The sequence below is a fragment of the Clarias gariepinus genome, chromosome 27 (genome assembly GCF_024256425.1).
Source record: "Clarias gariepinus isolate MV-2021 ecotype Netherlands chromosome 27, CGAR_prim_01v2, whole genome shotgun sequence".
NCBI classification, from domain to species: Eukaryota; Metazoa; Chordata; class Actinopteri; order Siluriformes; family Clariidae; genus Clarias; species Clarias gariepinus.
Genome location: NC_071126.1, coordinates 7326319 through 7353718, shown reverse-complemented (window position 1 = coordinate 7353718; position 27400 = coordinate 7326319). Strand labels below are relative to the sequence as shown.

Here is a 27400-nt window from a genome sequence, read left to right as displayed (position 1 = left end):
TGATCTAGACATACCTGTAAGGTGAAAAACTGGACAAGAAACTTTCCTGGAAAAATAAAAAAGTTAAGAAAAATCAACTACACTAGATTTGAGTTTTGAAGCCAACTCAAACTTATACATTTTTAATCAGATTATTTATCGTTCACTTTAATAAACATTTTCAATCTTATTTAAAAAAAATTAACAAATACTTACCAGGGACAGCAAAGTGCTCCAGGACATGTAATGCCAGCCAATCCCACCAACTGTATTTTATGAATTTTATGGCCAACGTTGAGGACAGGATTTTAACTCATGCTGCCCAAAAGATTAACCCTTTTCTATTGTGCCACCATAAAGCGCCCAAATGTTTCTTTTATGACCAACACATTGTTCCATTGAAGAACAAAAACAAGCTAAGTCCTACATTGTTCTTATTTACAAGTCATATTGTTTATGGCCTCCCAAATGCAAGCATTAAGCAATATAAAACATCTTTCTCATTCAGTTTATCTATACTGTATATGTACACTAACAGTCAAAAGTTTGGACACACCATTTAATTTTTTTGATAGTTGTTCCTGATTTTTATTTCTTTCTATGACAATTCTGACAATAAGAACAATACTGTTTTTACAAGACTATTCCAGAACAGCTGACCTTTATGTCTGAAAATAACAACTGACTGTTGTGGTTGTTATTACTTAATTCCATCCATCTACAGTACGAACCTCCGGTCAACATTCACATGCACGTTCACACACTACCGGCAATTTGGAAACGCCAATTAGCTTAATCTGCATGTCTGTGTACTTTGTGAGGAAAACGGAGAAGACGGAAGAAACCCACCAAGCATGGGGAGAACATGCAAACTCCATTCACGCTGACCCCACACAGGAATTTAAACTAGGACCTGGAGGTGAAAAGTAACAGTGTAACTACACCACCGTGTCACTTATTACCTAATTACTTAAAGCCATATGTGTTTTTTCACAGATTTTTTAAATCCTCTACAATGTAGACAATAAATCCGCATGTATGTCCAAACATTTAACACCAGTAACACAGTTTGTATATCACAGGGACTGTATTATAAGCAAAATTTACATTATCCAGCACTAACACAGGGCCCGATACTTCCCGATACTTGAGCCCTGCCTGTGGAGGCCCCTTAATGGAGCCCCAGCAAGCATCCATTGCTTTACCTTTCAGCCTCTAAACCAGGCTTGTACAGATGAGGGAGGTGAAAGATGGACACAAAATAATTTATTTATTCATAAAGAAAAGCCACCACCTTCACTAATGGCTGTCAAGGGCTCTGCCTTTTTTGCCACTCTACCTTTCTCTATTACTTATTGTTTACATCTCTTACTCTAGTCCTCTCGGTCCCATTCTCCCTCCACCTTCCTTTCCCGGCTGGATACACTCAGCAGGTTGACTTTCTGGCTGAACTGATAAAATTTATGCTCATTGATGTTATTTTTACAAAATGTGCACTGATTTTTCTCTTCTGCCACAATGTCCTTGTTGTTTGTCTATTTTTATGCCATGTTTTAGTAGGATGCACTTTTGGGCTGAGTTCAGCTTTACTGGGAGCATTTTTACACCTCTATTGTGTTATTTAAGCCACTGTAATACCTGTGTCTGGCTTCTTTTGTTGTGATGATAAAGCTCTAATAAATGCAATAATTTGGCTATATAACGCATTAATAAATTTTAATTGATCGAGATTATTTCAGTAAAGAATTACAAATGCTGTGGGGTGACCGTGAGCATTGTGGAGTGGGCAGTTTCAGAATGGACATTTGAGGTTTAAATAAATAACAGCAAAACACAAACTTTGTTGCTGAAGCTCTTGTAAAAAATTTTTTATTGGAGTGTAATATTCATACGCAAATACTAGGTGCTTGCCGCATAGCCTTTTTTATTTTGTCCTCACATAATGTTTCTGAGAAAGTGTTCATTATCAGGAAGTACCAATGGCGCTACTGTGTATCTTCCATTGTTTTACGGCTCACGTTGTTCATTGTTTTAGTTTAATTCTTTCTTTCTTTTGCAGAGACCAGTTTTCTCTTGGGTAATGCTCAGATTGTCGAGTGGCCTATAGTGTACAGTAATGACGGATTCTGCAAACTGTCTGGCTACCACAGGGCTGAGGTCATGCAGAAGAGCAGCACTTGCAGGTGAGTGTAATCCATTACTACATTCTGTTAACACACTGAAAGCTGATTGGCTCATGTGGTAATTTTTCTAATTGTGCCACCCTCCAAAATCCAGAGTGATGTAGTATAATTTCACTATAAATTAAATTATGTATCATACCCTGTTGCTACTGTGCCTCCTATTCATCACCATTTATGCATACTGCATATCTTCAAAATCTTCAAAAATGTTTTTAATAGGTTTTAGACTGAATATGTGACTAAAAAATGTAAAAGATTTTGGCACAAAATTTTGTCTACACTGCATCAAATTAGAAAAAAGTATTTTTTTGTTAAGTAAATGTACAAAATAAATCTTTTTTTGTTTTAATTTTGATGATTATGGTTTAAAACGCACAAAAATATTTCCTAAAATCAATAAAAAACTACAATGCAAAAATTTAATTAAAAAAATATTAAGCACTGGATATTTGGGTGGAAATCACCTGATAAAACACAGTGGACCAACATCAGCAGATGATGTGGCACCCTAAATCATCAACAACTGTGGAAATTTTACTGTACACTGGACTTCAAGCAACTTCTGGATTCTTCTTCTGGATTCTCAACTTCTTCAATAATTCTGTTTAGCTCCACTGTTTCTCCAGACTCTAAGACCTTGATTTCCAAATGAAATGCAAAATCGACTTTCATCTTGGACAAAAGTGGACTTTGGACCAATGAGAAACGGTCTGGTTCTTTTTCTCATCGTGCATTGTGGCTTATCCTTTTTGTGAAGCGTATCAATGATTGTCTTCATGTTTAAGATGTTGTCTTCTCAACATCTGACAAGTCAGTAGTTTTCTTCATGCATGTACTGAACTAGACTGAGAGATACATAGTATTTATACTGTATGAATAGTAATTTACTCAAACCTAAAATTAAATATTCCAATGCTTCGAGATACTGTTTTCTTTTCATGCATGAGCTGTAAGCCATAATAATCTAAAATAATCTTGAAATATTTCACTTTACATTTAATGCATCTAGAATACGTGGGAGTTTTATTATTAAATTAAGTTAGAAAAGGGAAACTTTTTCATGATATTATATTTTATTAATATTATATTTAAAAATGTTCAGATGCACTGTATAAGAACACAGTTAATTTAAAATTTACAATATGTCCTTCCTTCAGAAGCTTTAAATTTATATGATTTTGGTAAAAAGTGAATATCCATAAATGCAATCACATCCATAATGAGCCAATCGTATAACTTCTCTGTGTCATACGATCAGTGAAGCAAAACTACAGACTAAGCAAAACTAAGGCTGCCAAAAATTAACTAAATGCTTTCGATGGACTTTTGGACAGTTTTGAAGCCAAGATTAAGGAAGTTTACAGCCTGTTACTGCCACTGCAGTTTCCCCAGCACTCATTGGCTTGTATTATAAGGAGTTGTAATCAAATACTGAATTGGTAGAGTTGCTAATGATTTATTTGTACCTAAAATGTTTTTTTTTGTTTTTTTTGTGCATCAGAACTTTTTTTTTTGCTCCAATTTGTTGCCAGCATGTCCTACTATGATATCATGAGTTTGATATAATTTTTAATAATTAATTTTTAACGGATATTACCCATTAAATTTAAGTTAGGAGAAATTTAACTTGTGATTTGTATAAAACAATGTACTTAACCTTCGTCACACACATATGTACATTGCTACTGCATGCTTTAAATTTTTAGATTAATTTTGCTCACTCCAACAAATGGTGCCAATAATTATATTGGGTATATTTTGCATACTGTATGCAGCATTTAACAGTTGCCTTTGCAGAAGGAAAGCATTTTTTAATTTTTGAGTCAAAGCCTTTCTCTATAAAGCAGTATGAAAATATATCATCACTGTGCCATGCAATGATTTACATTTTTATCCAATTAGCAAGGCTCAGCTCAACCTGCTGTTCACATAAACCAAAGGTACTGAAACGCCACTTTGCTGCTCTGTGCCTAGATTTCACCCCCATATACTGTATTGCGCATAGTAAATGCTTCCAAATTTTGCAAAGTTGACTAGGAATGTATGCAAAAAGAATGGAAGGGTTTAAAATAGCAACTCAGTTCAGCACTTTTTCTTTCCAAGGAATGGAGTCTGATCCACTGAGGCTGCACATATTATGTGTGCCATAGAATAGCACAAACATTTTATTGTTTATTTAGCTAGAACAAAATGACGAGATTGTCTCCTATTAATTAAAACAAAAAGCTCACTCTTTTGTTGCAGTGGCAACGCTTATGCTGTTTACACTCCTGGTATTAACAAAACAACCCTCTCACATGGAAAATGGAGAAAATCTGCAGTATCATTAAACTGTAATAAGGGCTTGATATTGAGAGGACAGAAAGGGGGTGTTAATGGTCCATTACACGTTCCACTGTGTTTAAATTAAAAGTGACCAATTTCACTGTGCACTGACTTGCTGGTTCTCCAGGTCAGCGATGTCTGGTCGAGCCATAATTATCACTTTTCTCTGCAGTGCTGAAGGGGAAATGCCACACTCCTCCCCCATCTCAGTAGGTGGTGTTTCTAAATTCAATGTGCACCACTGCAGTCCTGTTTTAATGTTTGGAGACACTTTTTTTTTCACCTGGCCACGTGCTAAATTCCTCAGTCTTCTCTGTAGGGCCTCCCAGTGTGTCTCATTATTGCCCACTAAGACGGGTGGGCTGCCACTCATCTCGGTGGAAACACCCACTGAAAAGGATAGCCTTCTAAGCAACTTAGGGTGCAGGGGGTTGGGGTGCAGTAGAGATGGAGCTGGCATGAGACCTGTCAGCTAAAGCAATAACACTAATGTGGATTTGATACTGTATCCTGCAATCGCACCCACTGGTAACATCTCACTGAAGTCATTACGCCCGTGATTTTACTCTTAAAGAGGGCAGAGTAATGAGCGGAGAGGGAAAACGAGCACAAACTTTTAAAGGGAGAAGAACTGATGGGGATCTATTCTGTGCTAGAAAAGAGTACAGTAAATTGTGTAAAATTCTGTTATCGCTCATCTGCACAACCTTAATTCGGATAACAGAGAGTGAATAAAAGGAGGAGAACAAGATAACTGTGTCTCCCTTTTTAGTGAGTCATAGCCACCTGTCTGCAGTCTCCGACTGGCTCCTAAATATCTCTCTCTCTGCCCAGTTGCCATGGGGACAGCAACTTTCTGATTTCCTCCTTATAAAACCACTTGGAGAACTTTGTGACAAATCTTGAAGATGGCTAAGCTAAGTGAGATGTCCATAATCGAGCATCATTGTTTCTGATACAGTCTTTGATATACGAATCTTCTTAGTACAAAAAAAAAAAAAGGTCAAGCTTAGAAACCCTAATAGCATTAAGGCTTGTCTATGGTATCCACAGCCTTATATAAAAAAAAATCTCTGTAAGGGTTCCAAATAAAACCCTTGTAGGAAGCCAAGACTCCTTAATTATCATCCAAAAACTCATTTCGAAACCCTTTTTCCTAATTGCCTTGAATATGCAAAATGTTACCATATGCTTAGTATATGATATAATAACTAAAGATTGTACAATATAATGATATTATACCTTTCAAACATCTGTATACAGATCATACACATTAAATTAAGATGAATGCACTCTTACCACGAGTACATATGCAACTGTGTTAAATGTGGTGTGTTCCACAATAAGGCACATTCTACATATATGTAATTGTACATAGAAAATAAATGATATTGTGATTCTTATGAGAATAAGAATAAAACACTTCTGGACATGCTGTTATAAGAAAATAATTTGCTATCACTGACGATTTTCTTGTAACAGCACACCCTGTCTTATTATATACTAATTATTCCCACTGCAGTTTGACAGTGACTCGTTTTTTTGTCTGTTCATTGTTGCATTCTTCTCTTTTCCCTCTTTTGTAAAATTAATAAGACAGAAAGCCTGCTAGGTTTTCTTTTGTTTGTCACTGAAAAAAGATAAAGTCCACTGCAATAAAGACATTTCCTGCATTCCCTTCACCTCTGGCTGTTACATAGTGGAGTCAGATACAAACTCTGGTCTCTTTCCCTAAATGTTACAGTATATAAACCTTGTCCTTACTGTACATAAAGCTTCATCATTTTTTTTTCCATTAATTTCAGTAGTTAACACATACATTTGACAATACTAATAAAAAAATGTGACTAATAATGACTGATACTGTATATATTACAGTGACCATCATCATCAGGGTTTAATTGATGACCATCAGTCATCAATTAGTTGTTGCCTACTGTATCTTGCTAAAGAGTTGTGCTAAACTAGTGAGAAACTGTCTATGTGACAATCATATTAAGCTTCTGGAGACATGGTCTAGGTCATCTTCAACCATAAACCCAATAGGACACTGTTAGACAATTGTGAAGGCAGCAGCTGTCAAGAAACCGTCTTCCAAACATGATTTTCAGGAAGCAATCAACCAGGAATGGATTGAGCGAGTGACACCAGAGTACTGCAGTATTTTTGACTCCATGTCTAGCAGGATCCAGCAGGTTTTGAAAACTTTGTACTAAATACTGTCAATGACAAATCATTCATATTATCTTGACTTTAAGATAAAAAATTGGGAACGTTATTAAAACATTGTATTTCACTTTTGTCTCAATACCTTTGGCCACCACTGTGACTGAATAAAAAAAAAAAACACACGTAGATGTTGATATGATGTGAGCGGACATTTATTTTGTATTTTTAGTCTCTATTGTCAATGCTTTGATTTAAAAATCTAAATCAAAGCTGTAACTTTATGCCTTCAGACACAGTGAAGTCTTCAGCACAGATGGCTTTTTCTGGTTTCTTTGTTACTTGACAAGTCGTATTTTTTGTCTTTTAAAATTAAAGAGAGGGAAAAGAGAGACTGGTTGGGGACTAGTTGAAACTGATACAACATGATTAATTATGGACTTATATTTACTAAATTTGTAAATGTTAAATTACTATAACATTAATAAAATGTATATACGATATATCACTCTAAAAATCCTTTTTTTTATTAGCATTGGAAAATTGCCATGGTAGGAAAAACAAACCAACTTTAAAATGTGGTGTTATTGGAAAATATTCACTTCATTATGGTACTGTAACCCACAAACTCAACATCACACCGGCCTGTCATTGATTATTTGTCCAATGAGAGTACATCCTATAGAATGTAGTTACTTATGTTATCAACACAGAAGTTACATATAATTTGTCCATTTCTGTGGTATAAATCATATTAAAGAACCAAAGTACAGTAAATCATTAAAGAATTGGCCAGAAATATATGAGAATTACTTTATTGAACAATCCTCGTATTGGGAATAAGAATAAATAAGGGTTGAAGAAATAATTACCTAATCTTGGTTAAAGACACTTTCAGGGAAATAATTTTTGAGAAATGAACCCCTTTAGCCATCTAAGGAACCTCTGAGGTACAACTTTCCTAGAATCCAATGGTACTACAGCTTGTTACTTTGTAATTGTTGGCTTGGTTTGATTACTTTTTTATTGACTGCAAAAGGTAAGTTCTTTTACATGATCATAAAAAAAACACAGCCTGTAAATGCAGAACTTACTGTGCCTTGTTAAAATGTTAGTCACATTATTTTATATATTTTTAATTCTTTAAAGCTGCTTTGCGACAATGGCTACTGTTAAAAGCGCTATGCAAATAAAGTTGAATTGAACTGAATTGAATTTTTGAGTACCAATGTAATGTCAAACTAAGCATTTGCCCCACGCTGATTCTGCTACGTCCATGATGGTTTCAGCAGAGACCCTTTGACTTTGTAATTTAGTTCAGCAAATCCAGAGTCTGAAAATGAGCCCATTTACTAGCTTAAGTGGCTTCAAGAATTAAGAGTGAGATCAGTGTGTTTTGAGCAGACTGGTTTGGGTGCGTGTGTATTTAGCCTCTTATTTGATGAAGACAAACAGTGGAACTGCGGACTCATTCACCAAGTGTCATCACCCACCATATCCCAACACACACCCACACACAGTAAATTAATTGACATTGACAGACAAAGAGTTTGTTGAGTGGTTGCTTGTGTTTGTGCTATGCAGGTGTGTCCACTCACCTAACCCTCTTACGTAATCTTTCTCTTTTGCTCCCTGTTCTCTATCTGTATCTCAACCACCCCTCTTCACCCCCCAATAACCTCCCTATTCCTTCTTCTTTTTTTTCTTCTCATTTTGCCCCCTCCTGTTTCTCTACTTCACTTCCTAAAGTTTTATGTATGGTGAACTAACAGACAAGAAGACAATAGACAAAGTCAGGCAGACTTTTGACAACTATGAGTCCAATTGCTTTGAAGTTCTGCTCTATAAGAAGAACAGTAAGTATAACAAGTATTCATTTAAAAAATCATTGTGTTTAAGGTTTTTAAGCTGTGAGTAGTGTGTACTGTTTAAACTGTTTCTGAGTATACACTTTTAGATTATTTTAAAACACAAACCATTTTTTTTATTTATTGTGTACTTAAGCTGTTACCGGAAGAGCTTTCTGCATTCTAAATTCAGTCTCGCACTGGAAGATACAAGCAAAAACAACAGTTATTCAATTTAAATTGATTGGTATAGTGAACAGTGTAATAATAAAACGCTAGGAGTATTACTATTAAGGCCCCCGCACTAAAAGCTATTGAATACACTGCCTGGCTAAAAAAAGGTTCAAACATTAAGATTTCATCCGACCATCTTTAGCTTTAATAACAGCACACAATGTAGTGGCCAATTATGTGTAAAAATGATTCTTCATGCTTTCAGAACCACTTTTTTTTACAATTTGAGTCCTGAAATATGCCTGAAAAAAAACCTCCATTAAAGGAATAACCTGGATGTTGAGTACATTCAGGTCGTCAGCTGAATTCAGTTTATTGCCACATGTTGCTGAGCCTAGACAACTGAAGCAACACCAGATCAAGGCCTGTACAGTGGACACTATATATGATCAGTGCATCACTTCATGTGTTTCGCTTCTTTCCCCAAACCACATTACCTTCTTTTTATTGCTCTAAAGTCCAATCTTAACACTTCCTAAAAAATTGAACCCTTTTTTTCGATTGGTCTTACTAACAAGTGGTTTCCTTATGGCCACACAGCTGTTTTTAATCCCAGTTCTGTGAGTTGTCATCACATTGTGTGTGTGTGTGTGTGTGTGGAAATACCCTTACTTTTACTATTAGTCATAGTTATGATTTCTCCTTTAGATTTTTTTAATATAATGGAATCTCACCAAGTGTTTAAGTGATATTCGTTCATAATTTTTTCCGACCGATTTTCACCAAAGTTGATTCTAAACACATTATTCTAAATCTTATTCGTCTTTTTGCTGGATGCAGGGCAATGCTACAATACCCATCCATCTGAAACAGGCAGTGTATCTGCAGCAAAATCCATTTATACAGAACAATAAAAGCGAGAACTAAAATGAGCTGTCTTCCTTTCAAAGTTAATAGTATATTGTGGAAAACCTTATTACTTAGATTCTTTGACACTATTTCCCCTAAAATCGATTTGCAATACTCATCTATTTACATCTATTTATAGATGTGCTCATTCTTCAGGGTTTAATTATTTTTAAATTACTTGTTTGTACTTATTGGTGTAGCTCAGAAAATCTTCCGAATCATTACTTAGAAGTTTTACGGTTCTTCATTGTGTAGTTTGTGTGATAAGAAACATGCTGTAGACAGTCAATCTTACATAATGTTTTTAAGGCCGGTAGTTATCTTACACTTCCTATTAATCTGTGTAGAATCAATAGTCTGACAACACTTTCTAAAGATAAGCCAGTCTGGAGAATATGTGGCTTAATGATTCTCTAGGCATTTACATAGCAGATTATACATATTAATGAGTTTCATGTATCTTCTGTCCTTTCCTTATACCTTTATTACTGTATCTAACCCATATAATTATTATATCCACCAAACGACCTTTACTAATTTCATCCTGGTTTATGTACAACCACTCACATCATCTCATCACAATTTATTTACTTTCATACCTTCTCTCTTTGGGCAATTCAGGGAGCCCAGTATGGCTATACATGCAGGTGGCCCCGATCAGGAATGAAAATGATAAAGTGGTTCTGTTCCTCTGCACATTCAAGGACATAACCGTCTTCAAACAACCCATCGAGGATGAAACCACCAAAGGTAAGACTACGACAGACATGATTATAGATATAAATTTTAAAGTTTGATGTGAAAGTGCTGGTGTACAATCTAGATCTCCCACTTTTCATTTTACTTTCTCATAACATACTGAAAGTAATACAGTTCATACATAAAGATAATGCTTAAGCCTATGCTTAATGCTAACATTTCTAAAAATCTTGTAGTCATTTAGACAATAAAACGAAGTGGGTGGTAATAGCATTTTCACCATGCCCGCATTACTCTCACTACCTCTTCAGCAAATTCAGAACTGTCTTAATAATTATAGAGTTCCACTTAAAAACAGAGATACATTGCGAAAGGGCCATTACAAGGTCAATTAGAGATGCTGTTTCCGAACTGATTTGTGCAGTGTTGCAAGCTCTAGCCTGTGTTAGCAGAATAGAGCAGGAGATGGACGAGCTGTCACTTTGTGTTTAAGAAGGCTCTCTTTTCCAGTAGCACAGGACTGTGTGCTGCAAAACTCAACTTGTGAGCCTGATTGATGGGAAGTGTCAGATCTCTCTATATTTTCCTTGTCTTCTGACCCCACATATCCCTAATTTGGTAGATCCTTTCCTCATCAGCTTGTGAGCCTGCTAAGTTAAAACCTACACACACATTCGAAGTAGGCTGGTAGCTTCTGTCACATTGTTAGATCGGCAGAACACAAGCAGGTGCAAGGTGTCAGCTGTGAAGCTGAGGCAAAATCACACCTGCTCCCTTCTTGAATAGACATCCAGGGCTAAAGAGGATGAGGAGTGAACCTGCTTTCTCAACCTGTCTATTCTACATGCTATGTGGGGCTCCTTTTCCTTCGTGTGTTGTACCTATCTGTCCAAATTATCATGAAGAATTTTTTTACGTGTCATGAAACAATTTCTATATCCAAACCCCTGCGGCATACATGGAAGAAAACGGCAAATGACAGTGCATGAGAGGACAGTACACTGGACCACACTACAATTGTCTTGAGTTGCTAGCATTCGTCTGATGCTAATCCAGATGATAATTTAACTGACTCAGGCTTCACAGAGGGAATATAAAACTAATCAAAATTAAACATTCTGGGTTAATAGGAAAGCCACTATAACATGATAGAAGCTTAATCAAATCATATGTGCGCTGCTGCGTACAGACAGACCGATAAGCATTACTTTATGAACCAGACATAGCTGTGATATGATACATCCTCGTTTTATGGCACATAAATGATAATCAAATTTGACTGGTTTGCAACCCTTCCACTTTTATCAAGGTGAAAACTGTTACACAAATGTTTAACTAATAAATAGACATGTGACATGCCCACTGATTGACTAATGCCAAGTACTGGCTTATTTGTCTGTCTAACTGATGCTTAGTAACCGTTGCTATCTGCCATGACCTCGATCAAGCTTTCAGCAATTGAGCAGGTGTGCCACCATTTTCATGGCCATATTTTTTAATTTAAAGCTCCAGATACATTAGAAGTCGGAAGTGTACATACGCCTTACGCAAATACATTTAAACTCACAGTTCCTAACATTTAACCCTAGTAAACATTACCTGTCTTAGGTCAGGTTTGATCACTACTGTACAGTATTTTAAGAATGTGAAATGTCAATAATAGTAAAGAGACAAATTTATTTCAGCTTTTATTTTGTTCCTTTTGCTCCCTGGGAGTCAGTAGTAAGCATACACTTAGTTAGTACTAGGTTATTAACTTGGGTCAAATGTTTCAGGTATCCTTCCACACACTTCTTTTTTTATGTTATCACATTCCTCCTAACAGAACCGGTGTAACTAAGGTCACATATGCTTTTTTTCAGTTCTACCTACAAATGTTTCATGGGATTTAGGTCAGAGCCACTCTAATACCTTGACTTTATTAAATAATTTTGTCTCAACTTTATATGCTTGAGGGCATTTTTGTTTATTTGGAAGACTTGTTTGTGGTCAAGCTTCAACTTCCTGGCTGATGTCTGGAGATGCCCTATATTCACATAATCTATCTTCCACATGATCCTATATGTTTTGTGTAGTTCCTCCTGGAGCAAACTGCTCCCACAACATGATGCTGCCACCCCCATGCTTCATGGTTGTGATAGTGTTCTCCAGATTGCAGGCCTCTACCTTTTTCCTCCAGACATAACGATGGTCAAAATGGCCAAACGGTAACATTTTTGCTTCATCAGACCAGAGGACATTTCTCCAGAAAATAAGATCTTTGTCTCCATGTGCATGTGCATGGTCATAGTCTGGCCATAGTCAGACTAAAGAAGCTACTTGAATGAACAGTGAAACATATCTACCTTAAAAGTCCAGTTGTCATGACTCGACTTCCAGATAACCTCACCTGGATGACTGAGAATCTTTATGGACCAAGTCTGGGTTTTTTGACAGTTTTGGAGCAGTGGTGTCTTCCGTGCTGAGCACTCTTTCAGGGTACAGTATGTCAATATTGGGCTCGTTTTACTGTGGATATAGATACCTTTTGTACCTGTTTCCTCCAGGGTCTTCATAAGGTCCTTCTCTTTTGTTCTGGGATTAATTTCTATTTTATGTACCAAAGTATGTGTTTTCTTCAGTGGGCGATATGATGGCTGCATGTTCCCTCGGTGTTTACACTTGCGCAGTATTGTTGGTACAGATGAACAATTATTGGAAAAATTTTTTGACATGCATAAAGTCTTACCAACTTGGCAAAACTATAATTTTTAACATAAAATCAGTGCCGTGGTTAAAAAATATATTTTTTAATGACTTCAACTTAAGTGTATGTAAAATTTTGACATCAGATTTTTTCTTTTGTTTGTTTTGGGGCATTTATATGTAAAATCTTGGGTTTATTTTATCTGTATTTTCACATTTTTATTTCTGTACTTTTTCAAAAATAAAAATAATTTGTCTGTGTGGAACAAAATATCATCAAAATATGTCCAATATTATTTTACTTTTTAAAATTATTATTATTATTATTATTATTATTTATTATTTATTTATTTATTTATTTTTACATTTTATCTTTTAATTTATTTTTGGCTCCGGAGATTGTGAGCATATTGTTAGAAGGATGCTGAGGTTGAAACTGCCAGGCAGGGAGGTCTAGTGGAAGACCAAGGAGGAGCTTTGTGGATGTGGTGAGAGAAGACATGAAGTTGGTTGCTGTGAGAAATGAGGATGCAGAGGATAGGGTTGGGTGAAGGTAGATGATTTGCTGTGACGACCCCTGAAAAAGAACAGCCAAAAGACAAACAAGAAGAAGATCTATTACTTTATTTTTAGGGTGGTTTTCATTTCATTTTTTTTTTTTATCCTGTTATGTGGTATGCTAATATTGTTTTGTAGTAAACATAATGTAGTGGAAAGGATGGTCTGTGCATTTACTACTGATGTCATGTTAAAGAGACTCTCATAATGTGCTAAGGCGTTTATTACATGCTCAATATAAAGCAAGTATAAGCATTGTAATTAGGAAGTCATGTAGTAAAGGCCTATTTTTAGGAGCAGTATTCCATGTCTCTGTGTACAGTACACTTTCCTCTACTTCCTTCTGGGTACACAGACCTAGATGTGTGTGTGTGTGTGTGTGTGTGTGTGTGTGTGTGTTGGTTTGAGAAGCACTATAAATCCCACTTGGATTGCATGCACTGCCATGACCTGGAGTGCTTTTAGGGGAAGTGAATAAAATATGCGATGATTTTTTAACTGTTAGTGTGAATGTACATCAGTGTGTACTGATGTAAAGCTTTTAGTTTGCAAAGTACCTGTATGTTCTTTTGTTGCACGAGCCTTTGTATGTATTTGAATCTCCGAAATAGTACCATTGGCTATTAGAAGCAGTGATTTTTAAAATGACTTAAAATAGGAAAGGAAATCATCAGAAATTTTGACCGAAGAAGCTGGACAACAACGGTGACCAGTTACAAAGTTAAGCAGTGACATGGGGAGAAAACTTGAATTAGAAACCCAGGAGAAACAGAGAAGCCAAATACACATTGTCATCTCCCCTACTCATTCTCCTTCCTTGTCCTTTTCTATCACTATTTGTTATGATTATTGCTGACACTGTGCTTAGCAGACTTATTTAACCCAGGCAGGAAAGCTAGGATCAGTCTAGCGGAAATCTGAAGGGAATAGCAGTTCCCTGGTGTGGGGCTGCAAGAGACCTCCATTGTCTCATACTGTTAGCACCTTGTCCTCAGAGAGAGGACAATTGGTCATTAGTTTATTTTATCTCCTTATCCAATCCCTCCACCATCACCCATGACTTTCTCATTTATACTTATTTACTCCCTTATTCCATTTAGTTGCTTTTTTCATCAATTTATCCAAGCCTTTTGTGAAAATCCTCCTCCTGTGTACATATTCATCTTCTTTAGATTACTCCACAACAATAACCTGCAAACAGATGCCAAAATCCTTAGTGCTTGTGTCTTTGGTTTCTCTACGGTGCCATAAGTATCTTTTTTTTTAATGCTTGCATGCTCTGCTGAAAGGGCTTGAGCCAATCAGTGCACCAGACATAGTTCTCCTTCCTTAGCCTCTGTAGAGCTCATGTGGCATGTGGTTGCACAGTGAGAGTGCCCCTGTGTACTATTGCTGTGAAATGCATGAAATGGTCACAAGAGATCTGTTTCACTCTGTGCTGCTTTTCTCCACATCGTTGTTTTTGCACATGGAATGTGCTTTAAATTGGATAAATGTGGTGCATCTTTGTCTTTCCTCCAGACTGCTTTTAGTGTCTGATGCTATAAATCTCAGTCTCTTTAGGGAGTAAGCAGAATGAATCTAGTGTACTGCAATTTCAAACTAAAGAAACATGGTGCTGAGCATCAGTTCCAAGATGATGACTTTTGATCTCTTGAGTACTGCAGTCTGAAATCTGTCAGAAAGCAGCCACTATTCTGCCAGTGTGGGGATTACATGTGCTATGCGCCCCTATTGCCTGCAGTGCATGTTACCTTGCTCCTCAATTGATTTGCAAAAAAAAAAAAAAAAAAAAATTTTCACTGATGAAACATGAATGATGAGGTACCTGCTTGTTCCTTACTTGAGGTACAAACTTGCACCCTTTCATGCTCCCTTGCTTGTTGTTTTAATGTAATCCTCTACTGTTGTGTGTTTTTATTTTGAAGTTGGAATTTGATGTTACAAGGCCTTACAAGAAAACAGGGATGTGTTTGGTAGTCCGTCCCTTTGAGGAGAAAAAAGGGAGCACATAATGAAAGGTTTTCAGAATCTAGTAAGGGACTGAGATTTGGGAAGAGAGCTCTAGAAGCCCATCAGAAATTCACTGTTGAAAGTAGGAAAGGTAGTGAGAAACATTGCAGTCATGGGAAATAAGTTTGGTTTAATTATTTTCAGCTGAAGGGCTTCAAGCTCGCAGCTACGATTTGCTGAATAGTTTGTGTTTGTAGAAACACCAACAAAATTGATATTGCAAGCTAATTTACTAACAGGGTCTGTGGAGGATTGCATATTTCATTAGAACAAAAAAAGCACATGTTTTGCATGTTTGACCTTATAAATATTGATTTATTAATTTGGGGGTGTATTTATGCCAAAATGATCAAATATACTGAAGTTCGCATCAATGCAAATAAATAATATGTAATTAGTCAATGTTACAAATTGCTCCTAATGAAATTTAATTTCCAGAAGCTCATTTTCAACAGCTAAAGACAAAAATATACCATTTTCTAAGTGTTAATGATAAGAGAATTTATCAATAACATGCCTCATTAAAATAAGCTGAAAATGACTCAAAATAATGACTTAAGATTACCATTGCTTTCACATTACATATTCTCCACACATTTGCACATTTAATGTTAAGAGCGTTTAAACAGAACCTTTAATTTGAATTTTTCCTTCCCATTTACTTTATTTACATAATGCACATTTACGAACTGTATTTTATGTTTCAATTTTTCTCAGTGCCTGCAACTGCTGTTGTATTTCAGTTTAAACTTCAGTAAAAAAAGAAGAAGTAAAAACTGAAGTTTAAACTGAAGTACGACAGCAGTTGCAGGCACTGAGACAAATTATGTCTTTATGTAAATCATGACTATATATAATTATGTCTCATCTAATTATGACTATATATAATGTTATTATATATAAACACATTGCATACATGTCTTAAAAATTCATTGCCTTTATACATACAGTATGTATATATTTCTTTATTATGTTAAAAAGTAATGCTCTTATGGCTGTTTATCTGCTCTCTGGCTTGATTTTCTCTGTGACAGGATGGACCAAATTTGCAAGGCTGACCAGGGCACTGACCAACAGTCGTGGCACACTGCAGCAACTAGCACCATTAAACAAAACTGAAGTGAGCCACAAGCACTCACGACTGGCTGAGGTGAGTTTCTCCCACCCTGTGTAGCTCTCTTTATCGGATCCAGTCCAGAAAGGTCAGCCTTCTACACTGGACAGCAGAATCACTGATGAGTCACCTTCTTTAAAGGTCTATGCCTTTTGCACACATAATTTTTTCTGCTTTATTACCATTCTCAGACTAGAGAAAGCAAACTACACTTCCTTATAAGTGCAGATATATGTAGTGTATTCTGAAGCCTTTATGTCTCTGTACTACTCTATGTTATTTCCTAAGCTAAAGCTTTTTGTAGGCGGGACGGTGGCTTAGTTGTTATCGCTGCGGCCTCGCACTTCCATGGTCAAGGGTTCGATTCCCGCCTTGGATCTATGTGCGTGGAGTTTGCATTTTTTATCCTGGGCTTGATAGGTTCTCCCGGGTACTCTGGTTTCCTCCAGATTAGCCTAATTGGCATTCTAAATGTTGCCTGTAGTTGGTGTGTGTGTGTGTGTGTGTGTGTGCCATTTAATGGATAGGCACCCTGCCTGTGGTGTACCCCAGCTTGTGTCCTGGGATAGCCGTCAGGCCCCTTAAACTTGTACAGCATAAGCGGTATAGATGAAGAATAAATGAATGTATAGCTTGTTGTAAAGTGCATGACAAAATCAGTTTTATCCCAGTTACACACATAAGTTATCATTTTACATGAGCATCTTTTTATTTTTTCTCTTCCATACAGGCTCTTCAGTTAGGCTCAGACATTCTCCCGCAATACAAACAGGAAGCTCCTAAAACTCCTCCTCATATCATTCTGCACTACTGCACCTTTAAGACAACCTGGGACTGGGTCATCCTCATCCTTACCTTTTATACTGCCATCATGGTACCGTATAATGTCTCATTCAAGACCAAACAGAACAACCTGGCCTGGCTGGTGGTGGACAGCGTGGTGGATGTCATCTTCTTGGTGGATATTGTGCTTAATTTTCATACCACATTTGTGGGGCCTGGAGGAGAAGTCATATCAGATCCTAAACTTATACGCATGAACTATCTGAAGACCTGGTTTGTCATAGACCTGCTCTCCTGCCTGCCATATGACATCATTAATGCATTTGAGAATGTGGATGAGGTAAGATGTATAACTTGTCCTTATAACAGTTTATAACACTGTGAGTTTGTAAGCAGTCTCACAAGACAGACTTCCTGCTTTGCCAATAGAATCTGGGCCGGTGGTGGAAGCAAAAGTAAAGTGTTGTCTTGTTCATATCCCAAGAGTTACACTCCAATGTCTATTTCTTCGCTTTTTAAGATGTTTTTTTATTGCATTAGGTGTATATTAGCCTGGTGCCAAATAATTCCAAAAAAGGACCACAGTAAATGACAATGAATCAGGAACTGTACTGACCATATCAGTCTTTTGTGCATGTCTCTGCTGACTGTAGGTGCACAGAAAAAAAAAAACATGCAAAATGCCATGCAAAGATAAAAAAAATATTTCATAATCAATTACTTAAAATGTACAGGAAATCACTGATCATTGACTATAATTGACTCAATTGAATTACTGGCAGCAAAACAACCCAAAGCCTCAAAGAGCCACCGTTGTACAGTATTTTATTCTGGAAATGAGGTGCTGTTCTTAGTATGCAATCCTATTTTCTTGCCAATAAAATGGATCTGCACGGCCAAAAAGTTACATTTTCATCTTATCTAACCACAAACACGAATACAGTTGTTGTGTGTTACCTGATAATCATACCGCAGTGAAACAGGAACCTCAATAGATGACAATAAAATTCCTAGACACTAAAAGCAATATCAAGAAACAATTTTCCCAAAGGGACAAACTCCTTTGGTTTCATTTACAGTACTATAATTTTGCCACACATGGTTTTGACAGAATCAACTATTCTGAAGATAAACAACTCTTTTACCGAATAGTTATTAATTTATTTAAACATTTAAGGAAATGTTTTCTACTTTTATTATCTATTTTATCTTATCTTTATAATATTATTGGTTGTGCTCATTTACATAAAAGGTGCCAATAATTATGTAGTTGAGTATATATATATATATATATATATATATATATATATATATATATATATATATATATATATTTATAGACTGGTGAATATACATCTTAAAATGAACATACCTATTCATTCATTCATTCATTCATTCATTTATGCATCTTTAAGCACATTTTCTTGGTCAGGGTTAAGAGGTGAATTTGTATCCTGGATGTGAGGCAGGAATACACCATGGAAAAGATTCCAGACCATCACAAAACATCATCTATGCACACATTCACACACTTATTCATACCTAAGAAAATTTAAGGAAATAACCTGCCATTATTTTTCACTGTGTGAGCATACCAGAGAAAAGGACGAAACCTACACAGTTGCAAGGAAAACCCTAGAGCTTTCCACTGCACCACTATGCCACTGTTATTATTTTAATTTATTGCCTGTTTAAAAATGTATGACTTACTATCCTTCATCTAAAATTTTCATCCAAATTTTGACAGCAGCATCTAAAACCACATTATATACTATAGGGGTAAAGGGTATTTATTTATTTTTTTGTTGGATTTTTTTCCCGATTTTCTCCCTAATTTAGTCGTGAATTTTTTTGTGATTAAAAACACAACAACTACAAAACATTATAGTGTTTTGTTCGTGGTTTATAGACTTAAAAGTGTTTAGTGCCACCTCATAATGGATCGTGCATTCTGAAAAAAATTGAGAGAAAATTCCATGTTTAGCGTTATCCTGGAAAGGTTTAAGCTTTCCAAAATAAAGTGCTCATACAAGGGGTAGAGTAAATGCACTAAATACCTAAATCCAAACAAATAAATAGTAAAATAAATAAATCCTGTTCTGCGTGCAAAACTACTCTACCCAAGAGCATGCTCTAATAGATAATACATCCAAGGCTAAGTCCAAGCATGTGCACTTAACTGCTAAATAGTACTGTGTGCTTTAATTTACTAAATAGAAAATGGCCATATTATTAAAGTTTATAGCTTCTGTAGTCACAGGTATTTAAAAAACAGGTATTTACGCTTAAGCTGTGAGAAATAATAGCAGCTTCTTTGCAGTTACAGTCTTGACAATACATAGCAAATTATAAGGTGTAGAGATCTAGGACTTTGTAGTTAAATAGCATATGTTTGTAGGCAGTTTGTGATGGTTTGGAAGGAGTTTGGTACAGTTTGGTTTGCAGCTGAGTTGATGCTGATTTCAGCTTTATTATCAGTACATCATGCCATTTCAGTTACACATAGCCAATTTATGTGTGAATTAAGGCGTATGATCTCACATGTGACCAAGTACCATCAAGGATGTAAATTTAGAACAATTTATTTTTAAGTTCTACCCAAATTTTTTGGGATGTGGAATAAGTAATTTTTGTGAGCTCTTCTGTGAGTCTTTAGCCACATGTTGAAGACTTTAAAATGTGTACATGAGATCCCCAGTCTAAAATAGATCCCCAGTCTAAAATGCCCACTTTTTCCTATTATTTTCATTATCTGTTACAGTGGTTACTTATGCACAAGTGGAAATGGACATTACACAGAGTGATCCTAAGCAGGCTGGATAGTGCCCTAAAGGAATTTATTAACTGGCTGGTTGCATAATCATTAAGGGCCTCTTAGTCTACCTTTTATTTTGACTGTTGTAAAAATAGTTATACTTTTAAACACTCAGGATCAATCTGTGGGTCTTGACTTGCATTAATTATCCCTATAACTACTAATTGTACTATTGGTTCCACAGGAGTTGTTATATTTTTTATATATAATAATAATTGATAGTAAATGTTATTGAACAGTATGATTAAAACCTAATTACTGAAAAGCTCAACGCTATTCTCAAACAGCCTGCCTGAGATGTAAGACATGAGCTTGTGTACTGTACAGTCTATGACAGGAGACACCAAAATTTAAACAACTCATGGAAATGCATATGACACTTCTGATTACCATCATCCATCTGGCGTCTAAAAATGGCCTAAAAAATGGCATTGCAAGTACTGAATCCGTGCTGATTGTTTCCTTTTTTTATTGTTTAGAGCATACAATACAGAATACACATATAAAATGAAAGGTTGTGTGATACTGGGAGGCATCAGTAAGAAGAGCATTTTCAAAAATCCACACTAGACACAATTCCAGCATATTATGCAGAGTTTATGCATGCCTGCTGCATTTATCTACAACTCTGACAGCGTGCCACTGTGGGTCAACTGAAGCGAAATAGTGTGATTCTCAGGTCTTATTATTATGCTTTTCAGCAAGCTATAAATACACACAATGTTATACATAGATAATGCAAACTTTACATATTCCTCCCAGTCTGCATCAGTTTCACAGTCGCCCTGGCAACAGGCATCATATCCCATCATGCTGATGCCATCAGTGTACATACAGCTCAGCAACAAGATGAACGCAATAAAGCGACCAAATTGCAGTGCACTGGTTTGCAATAAAGAGCTTTGTCGCCGTGGCATCTGGGGCTCTGCCTGCATGACTTAATCAATCTGATGTGCTTAAAGCGCAATAGACTCTGACACAGCGACTTGCATGCAGGAGCGTGTACAGAAGCAGGCTGTTCACACCTATCTCCGGGTCTGCAGCACTCAACTGTAGGCTACAGGTGCAGGAAAATCCAGACGAATATAATGACAATACATCATCCTATTATTGTGACAATGTAACAGAAAACTTTAAGGTACTTATCTAGAATACAGTATCCTTTTGGCTGTGTTTTTTTTAAGTAATTTTGTTACATTTTCCATAAAAGATTTATCACAAAGAAATTTAGGTTGTTAGCATAAAAATGGCCTGAATTTTGCTCTTTTCTTTGGATCTTATAAAAGTAAATGAATGATTACATTTGTCATGAACAATTAACTGTATAAGTAACACTCTGGTTTACGTTTTTTTCTGTTGACTCTTCTAAGAATGTCTCGCAATGTTAGGCACAAGGAAATTAATATTTTGTGCATTGCTTTAATTATGAATACACTGTAGAATAAAAATATTCTCTGTTAAAAAAAATGAGATACTTCAGGGTCTCTTTTAAACGGATTGCTCTTTACAAGGTTTCTGCTCAGAATCTTTTCACAATATAGAAGGGTGTATGAATGTGTGTGTTTGCATTGTGCACTTCGATGGATTGGTGGCATTTGAGGTGAATTTCTCTGCCTTGTGCCCAGTGTTACAGGAGAGACTCTGACCAGGTTAGGGCAGTTACTGACAGTGAGGGAGAGTGGCTGAAATAAATAAGCTCACTGTATTTTCCTGTCATTCCTCAGGAGGACAAACCTACGTTGGTCTGGTTTCACACACACACACACACACACACACACACACACACATATATATATATATATATATATACACTGTATATATATATATATATATATATATATATTTATATATATATATATATATTTACTGTATATATATATATATATATATATATATATATATATATATCGATTTTTAATAATTTTATATATATAATTTTTAAAGATGCAGGTGATTTATAGAATTATTTATGGAGAAAGGCTATCAAAAGGCTGCCTGCCAAAACCCACTTTCAAAAACACATCTGCTAATATTGCAATCTTAAACAACACACTTTCTCCTTAGTAATTGCTTGTAAGTCATTCTGAATTGCCTCTAAACTATATGAAAAGTGTTTTGATATGTCATTACTTTGTCCGCCACTAACTAGAAAAACTACAAAAACTACAGTAGTTTCTAACACAAGGCTGAATCCCAAAGTCATCTCTAATCACTGACCAAGGGCACTACTTGCCATGTGGAACAAGGGATTGTATACCCTACGTACGTAGCACACTAGCTTTCCGTTAAGTTATTCGGTATTCAACCCCAAAACAGTTCTATTTATCTCTTTCAGAACAGTTAATTAGGTCATATTCTAAAGCATAATAAGTGGAGGCATACGGAGAAACATGTGAGATTTACATGACTATCTATCAGTCTGTACCAGCGAGAATTGAAAACTTTGACTAACACCCCTGAGTAAATGTGAAACATCTCATTCCAATACGTCTATATAAAAAAACTAGAAGACGTCCCGTGGTCACCTTGTTCATTGTTATAATTCATACAGCCACACATTCGTAACAAAACGAACCCCCAAATGAGCTGGGAAAGCCTCACTGAGCTGGCTTTTGCTGAAGATGTGCCACTAAGTCTAAACTAGCTGAGTGGGATTGAACAGTGGTGTGCAACCTGCGGCTCAGAAAACATTACTTTTAAAAAGTCTGGGTCACTTTGGAATTCACTATGCTACAGTGCAGGTAGCTTTAAATTACAGCAAAAATGAGTTCCAGAGGAATTCCCTTTGGGAGAAGGTTAAAAACCTACACAACAAAAATATCTTATGCACATCTCTCCAAAAATAAAATAAAATAAAATAAAGTAACATAAAATAAAATCTTCCCATGACAATGGGTAGTAAAAATATGTGACTGGTTGGTAGTCAAGTCATTTCCCAGCATGTATTTAGAAAATCTTTTCAATGCATGGTATCTCTATGAAAGAAAATCAAGACAATGAGAAGGGCAGGATCGAAGAGAATGTACAGTAAGAGATAGACAGCTACTACTGTATATCAGCAAAGTTTGGGAATTTAAATGTAATATACTGAAAGGCAACAGAAATATACCTAAATCTTTAAAAACATTAGCAAAATTTGAGATCTAGACTCAGGGAAGAGAGTGTATCTTTGTTTATTAAAGCCTACATCAAATGACAGGTGTGGTGTGAATGAAACGCATCCTATTAAAATATCATAGCCAGGTTCGCCCTTGTGACCACACCACATTCGGTTTCCCCTCAGTTTATAACAAGTTGTCAGCTTTACCAACACACTTGTTGAGTTGACAGGTGTTGCATGTAGCCACCGTGCATTGCTATGACAGACCCACATTACACTTGTTCCATAGTAGCCCTTTCTCTCTCCCACGCTGCCAAACCGTTGCAGATGAATATGGAAATGTCACGTCATGCACATGTGCACGCTAAATATATGCATTTTAAAAGAGGCTTTGTGTCTGTTGCGCAACACCCAGCTTACATCATCTTACTGGTTTGTACTGTCAGATGCTTGCCTGCAATTGTGTTCTATCCCCTTCTTCAATGCAGTAGAACTCTGGATGTTTTGACTTTTCCTAGTAGCTGCCTGGGGTGATTTTACTGATGTATTAATCATTTCCCATGTTCCCCCTTGAACCAGTTTTTGTTCACTGATTTGTTTTATTGCATCAGGAACATCAGATATTTTCACACACTCTCCCTCTCATCTGTTTGCGGACACTCAAATCCTACATACTGGGGCAGATTAAATGAACGAGTGAGAGTCCACACAGAGGCCATTCTTAATAAATCAAGTCATTTTCACAACCCCCCCCCCCCCCAGGCAGAGGTCACGTGAGTTATTTTGGGGATTGAAATTATTAATATTGGTTTCCTCCCACAGTCCAAAGACATGCAAGGTTTGGCCTAATTGGCTTCCCAAATTACTTAAATTGGATTGGCACCCTCTCCATGTACCCCACCTCGTGCCCCGTGGTCTTGCAGGATAGGGTCCAGGCCTCTCGCAAACCTGTATACAGGATAAAGCGGTACAGATGATAAGTGAGTAAGTGAGAGTTTTTAATATGGTGAGGATATACAGTATACTGTATACAGTATTTAAAGAACAAGTTTGATCTTATGGCTCCTAGTATAAAATTATGCTTTGTTATGGTTGGACTACTTAGACTACTTAATTACTGGGGCACATAGGATGTAAATAAATTTTCAGTGTCAAAATCTAGAAACCACTTTTCCTTATTCTTTACATTTTCTGAAGTGGTTTTCTGAAGCTCAATATTCTGTCAAAATTGAGTGTTTTCTTGATTTTGAGGAAGTATCCTGTCTCATATACACATGCCAGCTAAGCACCTATTGTTTCTCTGACCTTTAGTAATTTTCTCCATCATTTCAGGACTCCATCGCTGACTCCTCTGCAGTGGGCCACATACCAGCAGTGCGGAACGGCACGCGCACTGAAGACTCTGTGCTGCCGGTAATTCGTTCTTCTCTCTTTGTTGTTCTCATTGTGGTTGTTTCACTCTTCTTTTTCCACCGCCTCCCTGCAGCGTGCTACTCCTCTATGCTTCGGCTTATTGAGTATGGAGGCATTTAATGGTATTGTAATTTTATGCTAATGATGTTTTGAACAATTCACCCATGTGTTTGTTTGTCTAAAGTGGTTTTAGATGTGAGGCAATCCAAATTAGCCTGCCGCATTATAACTGTGCTCTCTAAGCAGGCACTGTAGGCACCTGCACACACACACACACACACACACACACACACACATACACACACACACACTAGTTGATTTTACTAGAACAATTACTGATGCATTGTGACCTGCTCGTTTTTGGCACAAGCTTCATATCTTGTTTAATGAAGAGCTGTGGTGCATAGTTTCTGGAGCAGCATTATGGAGCAGAGATGATGAGTTGGATATCAGAGATAATGTGTATTTATGTTGAAATCAAATATCTCTAAAATTGAATGAAATACGTGCATGGGTTTGTGTTTGTGTGCTCACATGTGTAAAATGTTTGAATATGGTTAGGTCAGTTCATAACAAAGGTTGATTCATTGCTTCTGAAAAATTAAATAATTATGACTATTATAACTATAAAATATAACTGCATAGCATTTTACATCATGGTGCTTAAAGTTGGGACCTCCTGGTGAGCCTTTTTGTATATATTTGTATTATTATTATTATTATTATTTTTATCTCTGTGGTGGAAATCCCAATTCTCCATTACAAAAGTTACTTATAGTTATTAGTCAACTTAACTCTTCACTTACATTTAAAATATTTAAGCTGGATTTCTTTAACTGAAAAGGCTTGAAAATAAGGTAATTTGAACTTGCTGTATTCTGTCTGCTCCATAACTCATTATTCAAATTATTCCATATACATATAAATGGTAAGCATGATATTTGTATAGTAAGATTATCCCAGTCAAAATTTCAGACACAAGTTTGGATTTCTTTTTTACATTCTAGAAGAATATTGTTTTTTTTTTTTTTATGATTTAGCACATATGGGATAATTAAGTAACAACAACAACAGTCAGTTGTTATTTTAAGACATGATGGTCAACTGTTTTGGAATAGCTTTTGCAAAACAGTATTGTAAAATACATTTGTAAAACCCATCAAGCACCATGATAAAATTGGTTTACATGGAGACCATCCCAGAAAAGCAAGACCAAAACTTACCTCTGCAGCAGAAAAGTTCATTTAGAGTTACCAGCCTCCAATATCATCAATTAACAGCACCTCAGATTAGAGGCTTTATGAAGGCTTTAGTAGCAGACATGTACTGTACAGTTACATACATACTGTCACATACTGCATAAATGCATTGTTTTACAATGTAGAAAGTAATATAAATCAGGAAAGACCATGGAATAAGAATGTATGTCCAAAATTTGTATATAAAACAAAAGAATTACAAAAATGTGATTATCACAACGACGTCGATGATGATGATGATTGTTGTATTTTTTTGTGTTGTATTTTTAACTTATTCAAATGCATTGTTTTGAATTGTTTTAAAAAACATCATAAACATCTTAACAATAAACTAGGTTATTAAAGAAAATTCAATCACTTTAACTTACAGATTCACACAGGTATTGCCTATTTTATGCATAATTTCCCTAAATAGTGAAGCAAAACAACTATCACCAATATCTTTTGCCTTTATAACAATAGTAAAATAAATACAGCTGTGGCCAAATGTTTTGAGAATGACACAAATATATATATTTTTTAATTTTTAAAATCTGCTGCCTTAGAAGTTTTTGTACCATCATTTATTTATGGCTGTGTTCTTGGCTGAGAAGCAACCCCAAACATGAATGGTCTCAGGATAGTTTACTGTTGGCATGACACAGGACTGATGATAGCAAGCTTTTTAACGGATGCCCCAAACAATTGGAAATGGGATTCATCAGAGAAAATTACTTTTCCCCAGTTCTCAGCCCCATACCTTTTAAAGACTATCAGTCTGTCCCTGATGTTTTTCCTTGAGGGAATTAGCTTTTTTGCTGCCCTTATTGAAATGTATAAGGGTGAGCACTACCATCAGTCCTGTGTCATGCCAACAGTAAAGCATCCTGAGACCAAACAAAAACCCACAAATTCTTCATGCATTGACTATGTAAGAATGGGCTGCCATTAGTCACAGTGTGGTCCAAAGTTTGATTGACAGCATGCCAGGATGAATTGCAGAGGTCTTGAAAAATAAGGGTCAACCCTGCAAATACTGACTTTGCATAAACTTGATGTAATTGTCAATAAGTGCCATTGACATTTACAGTATGAAATGCATATAATTATACTTCAGTATACCATAGTAGCCTCTGACAAAAAGATCTAAAAAGGAAAAAAACCCTGAAGCAGCAGACAGTGTTAAAATTAATATTTGTGTCATTCTCCAAACTTTTGACCATGCCTGTACTTGTGAATACTCCCCTTGCACCTCTATTCCAGATGTCTAGCAGATCTACAGCTTCCTTACTGGGAGAGGAAACCAGTGTTGCAGTTTTCTAAATGCTAACTATGCACAAATGCAAAGTAGACCTCTACATGATAAATTACTTGGCATAAATTTCCATTAAAGGATTCA

At 36.1% G+C, this 27400-nt stretch overlaps 1 protein-coding gene across 2 annotated transcripts in view; it reads left to right on the top strand.

Moving 5' to 3' along the window:
* kcnh5a (potassium voltage-gated channel, subfamily H (eag-related), member 5a) overlaps positions 1 to 27400 on the top strand; it is an 85554-nt gene that overhangs the window by 6347 nt on the left and 51807 nt on the right. Inside the window, exons 2-7 of one of the 2 annotated variants that reach the window (XM_053489140.1) lie at positions 2039 to 2162; positions 8403 to 8509; positions 10205 to 10333; positions 16573 to 16688; positions 17383 to 17775; positions 24683 to 24763. In XM_053489140.1, the coding sequence (XP_053345115.1) occupies positions 2039 to 2162; positions 8403 to 8509; positions 10205 to 10333; positions 16573 to 16688; positions 17383 to 17775; positions 24683 to 24763 (950 nt within the window). The remainder of the gene's footprint in view (positions 1 to 2038; positions 2163 to 8402; positions 8510 to 10204; positions 10334 to 16572; positions 16689 to 17382; positions 17776 to 24682; positions 24764 to 27400) is intronic. The other variant, XM_053489141.1, reaches the window with a different exon arrangement.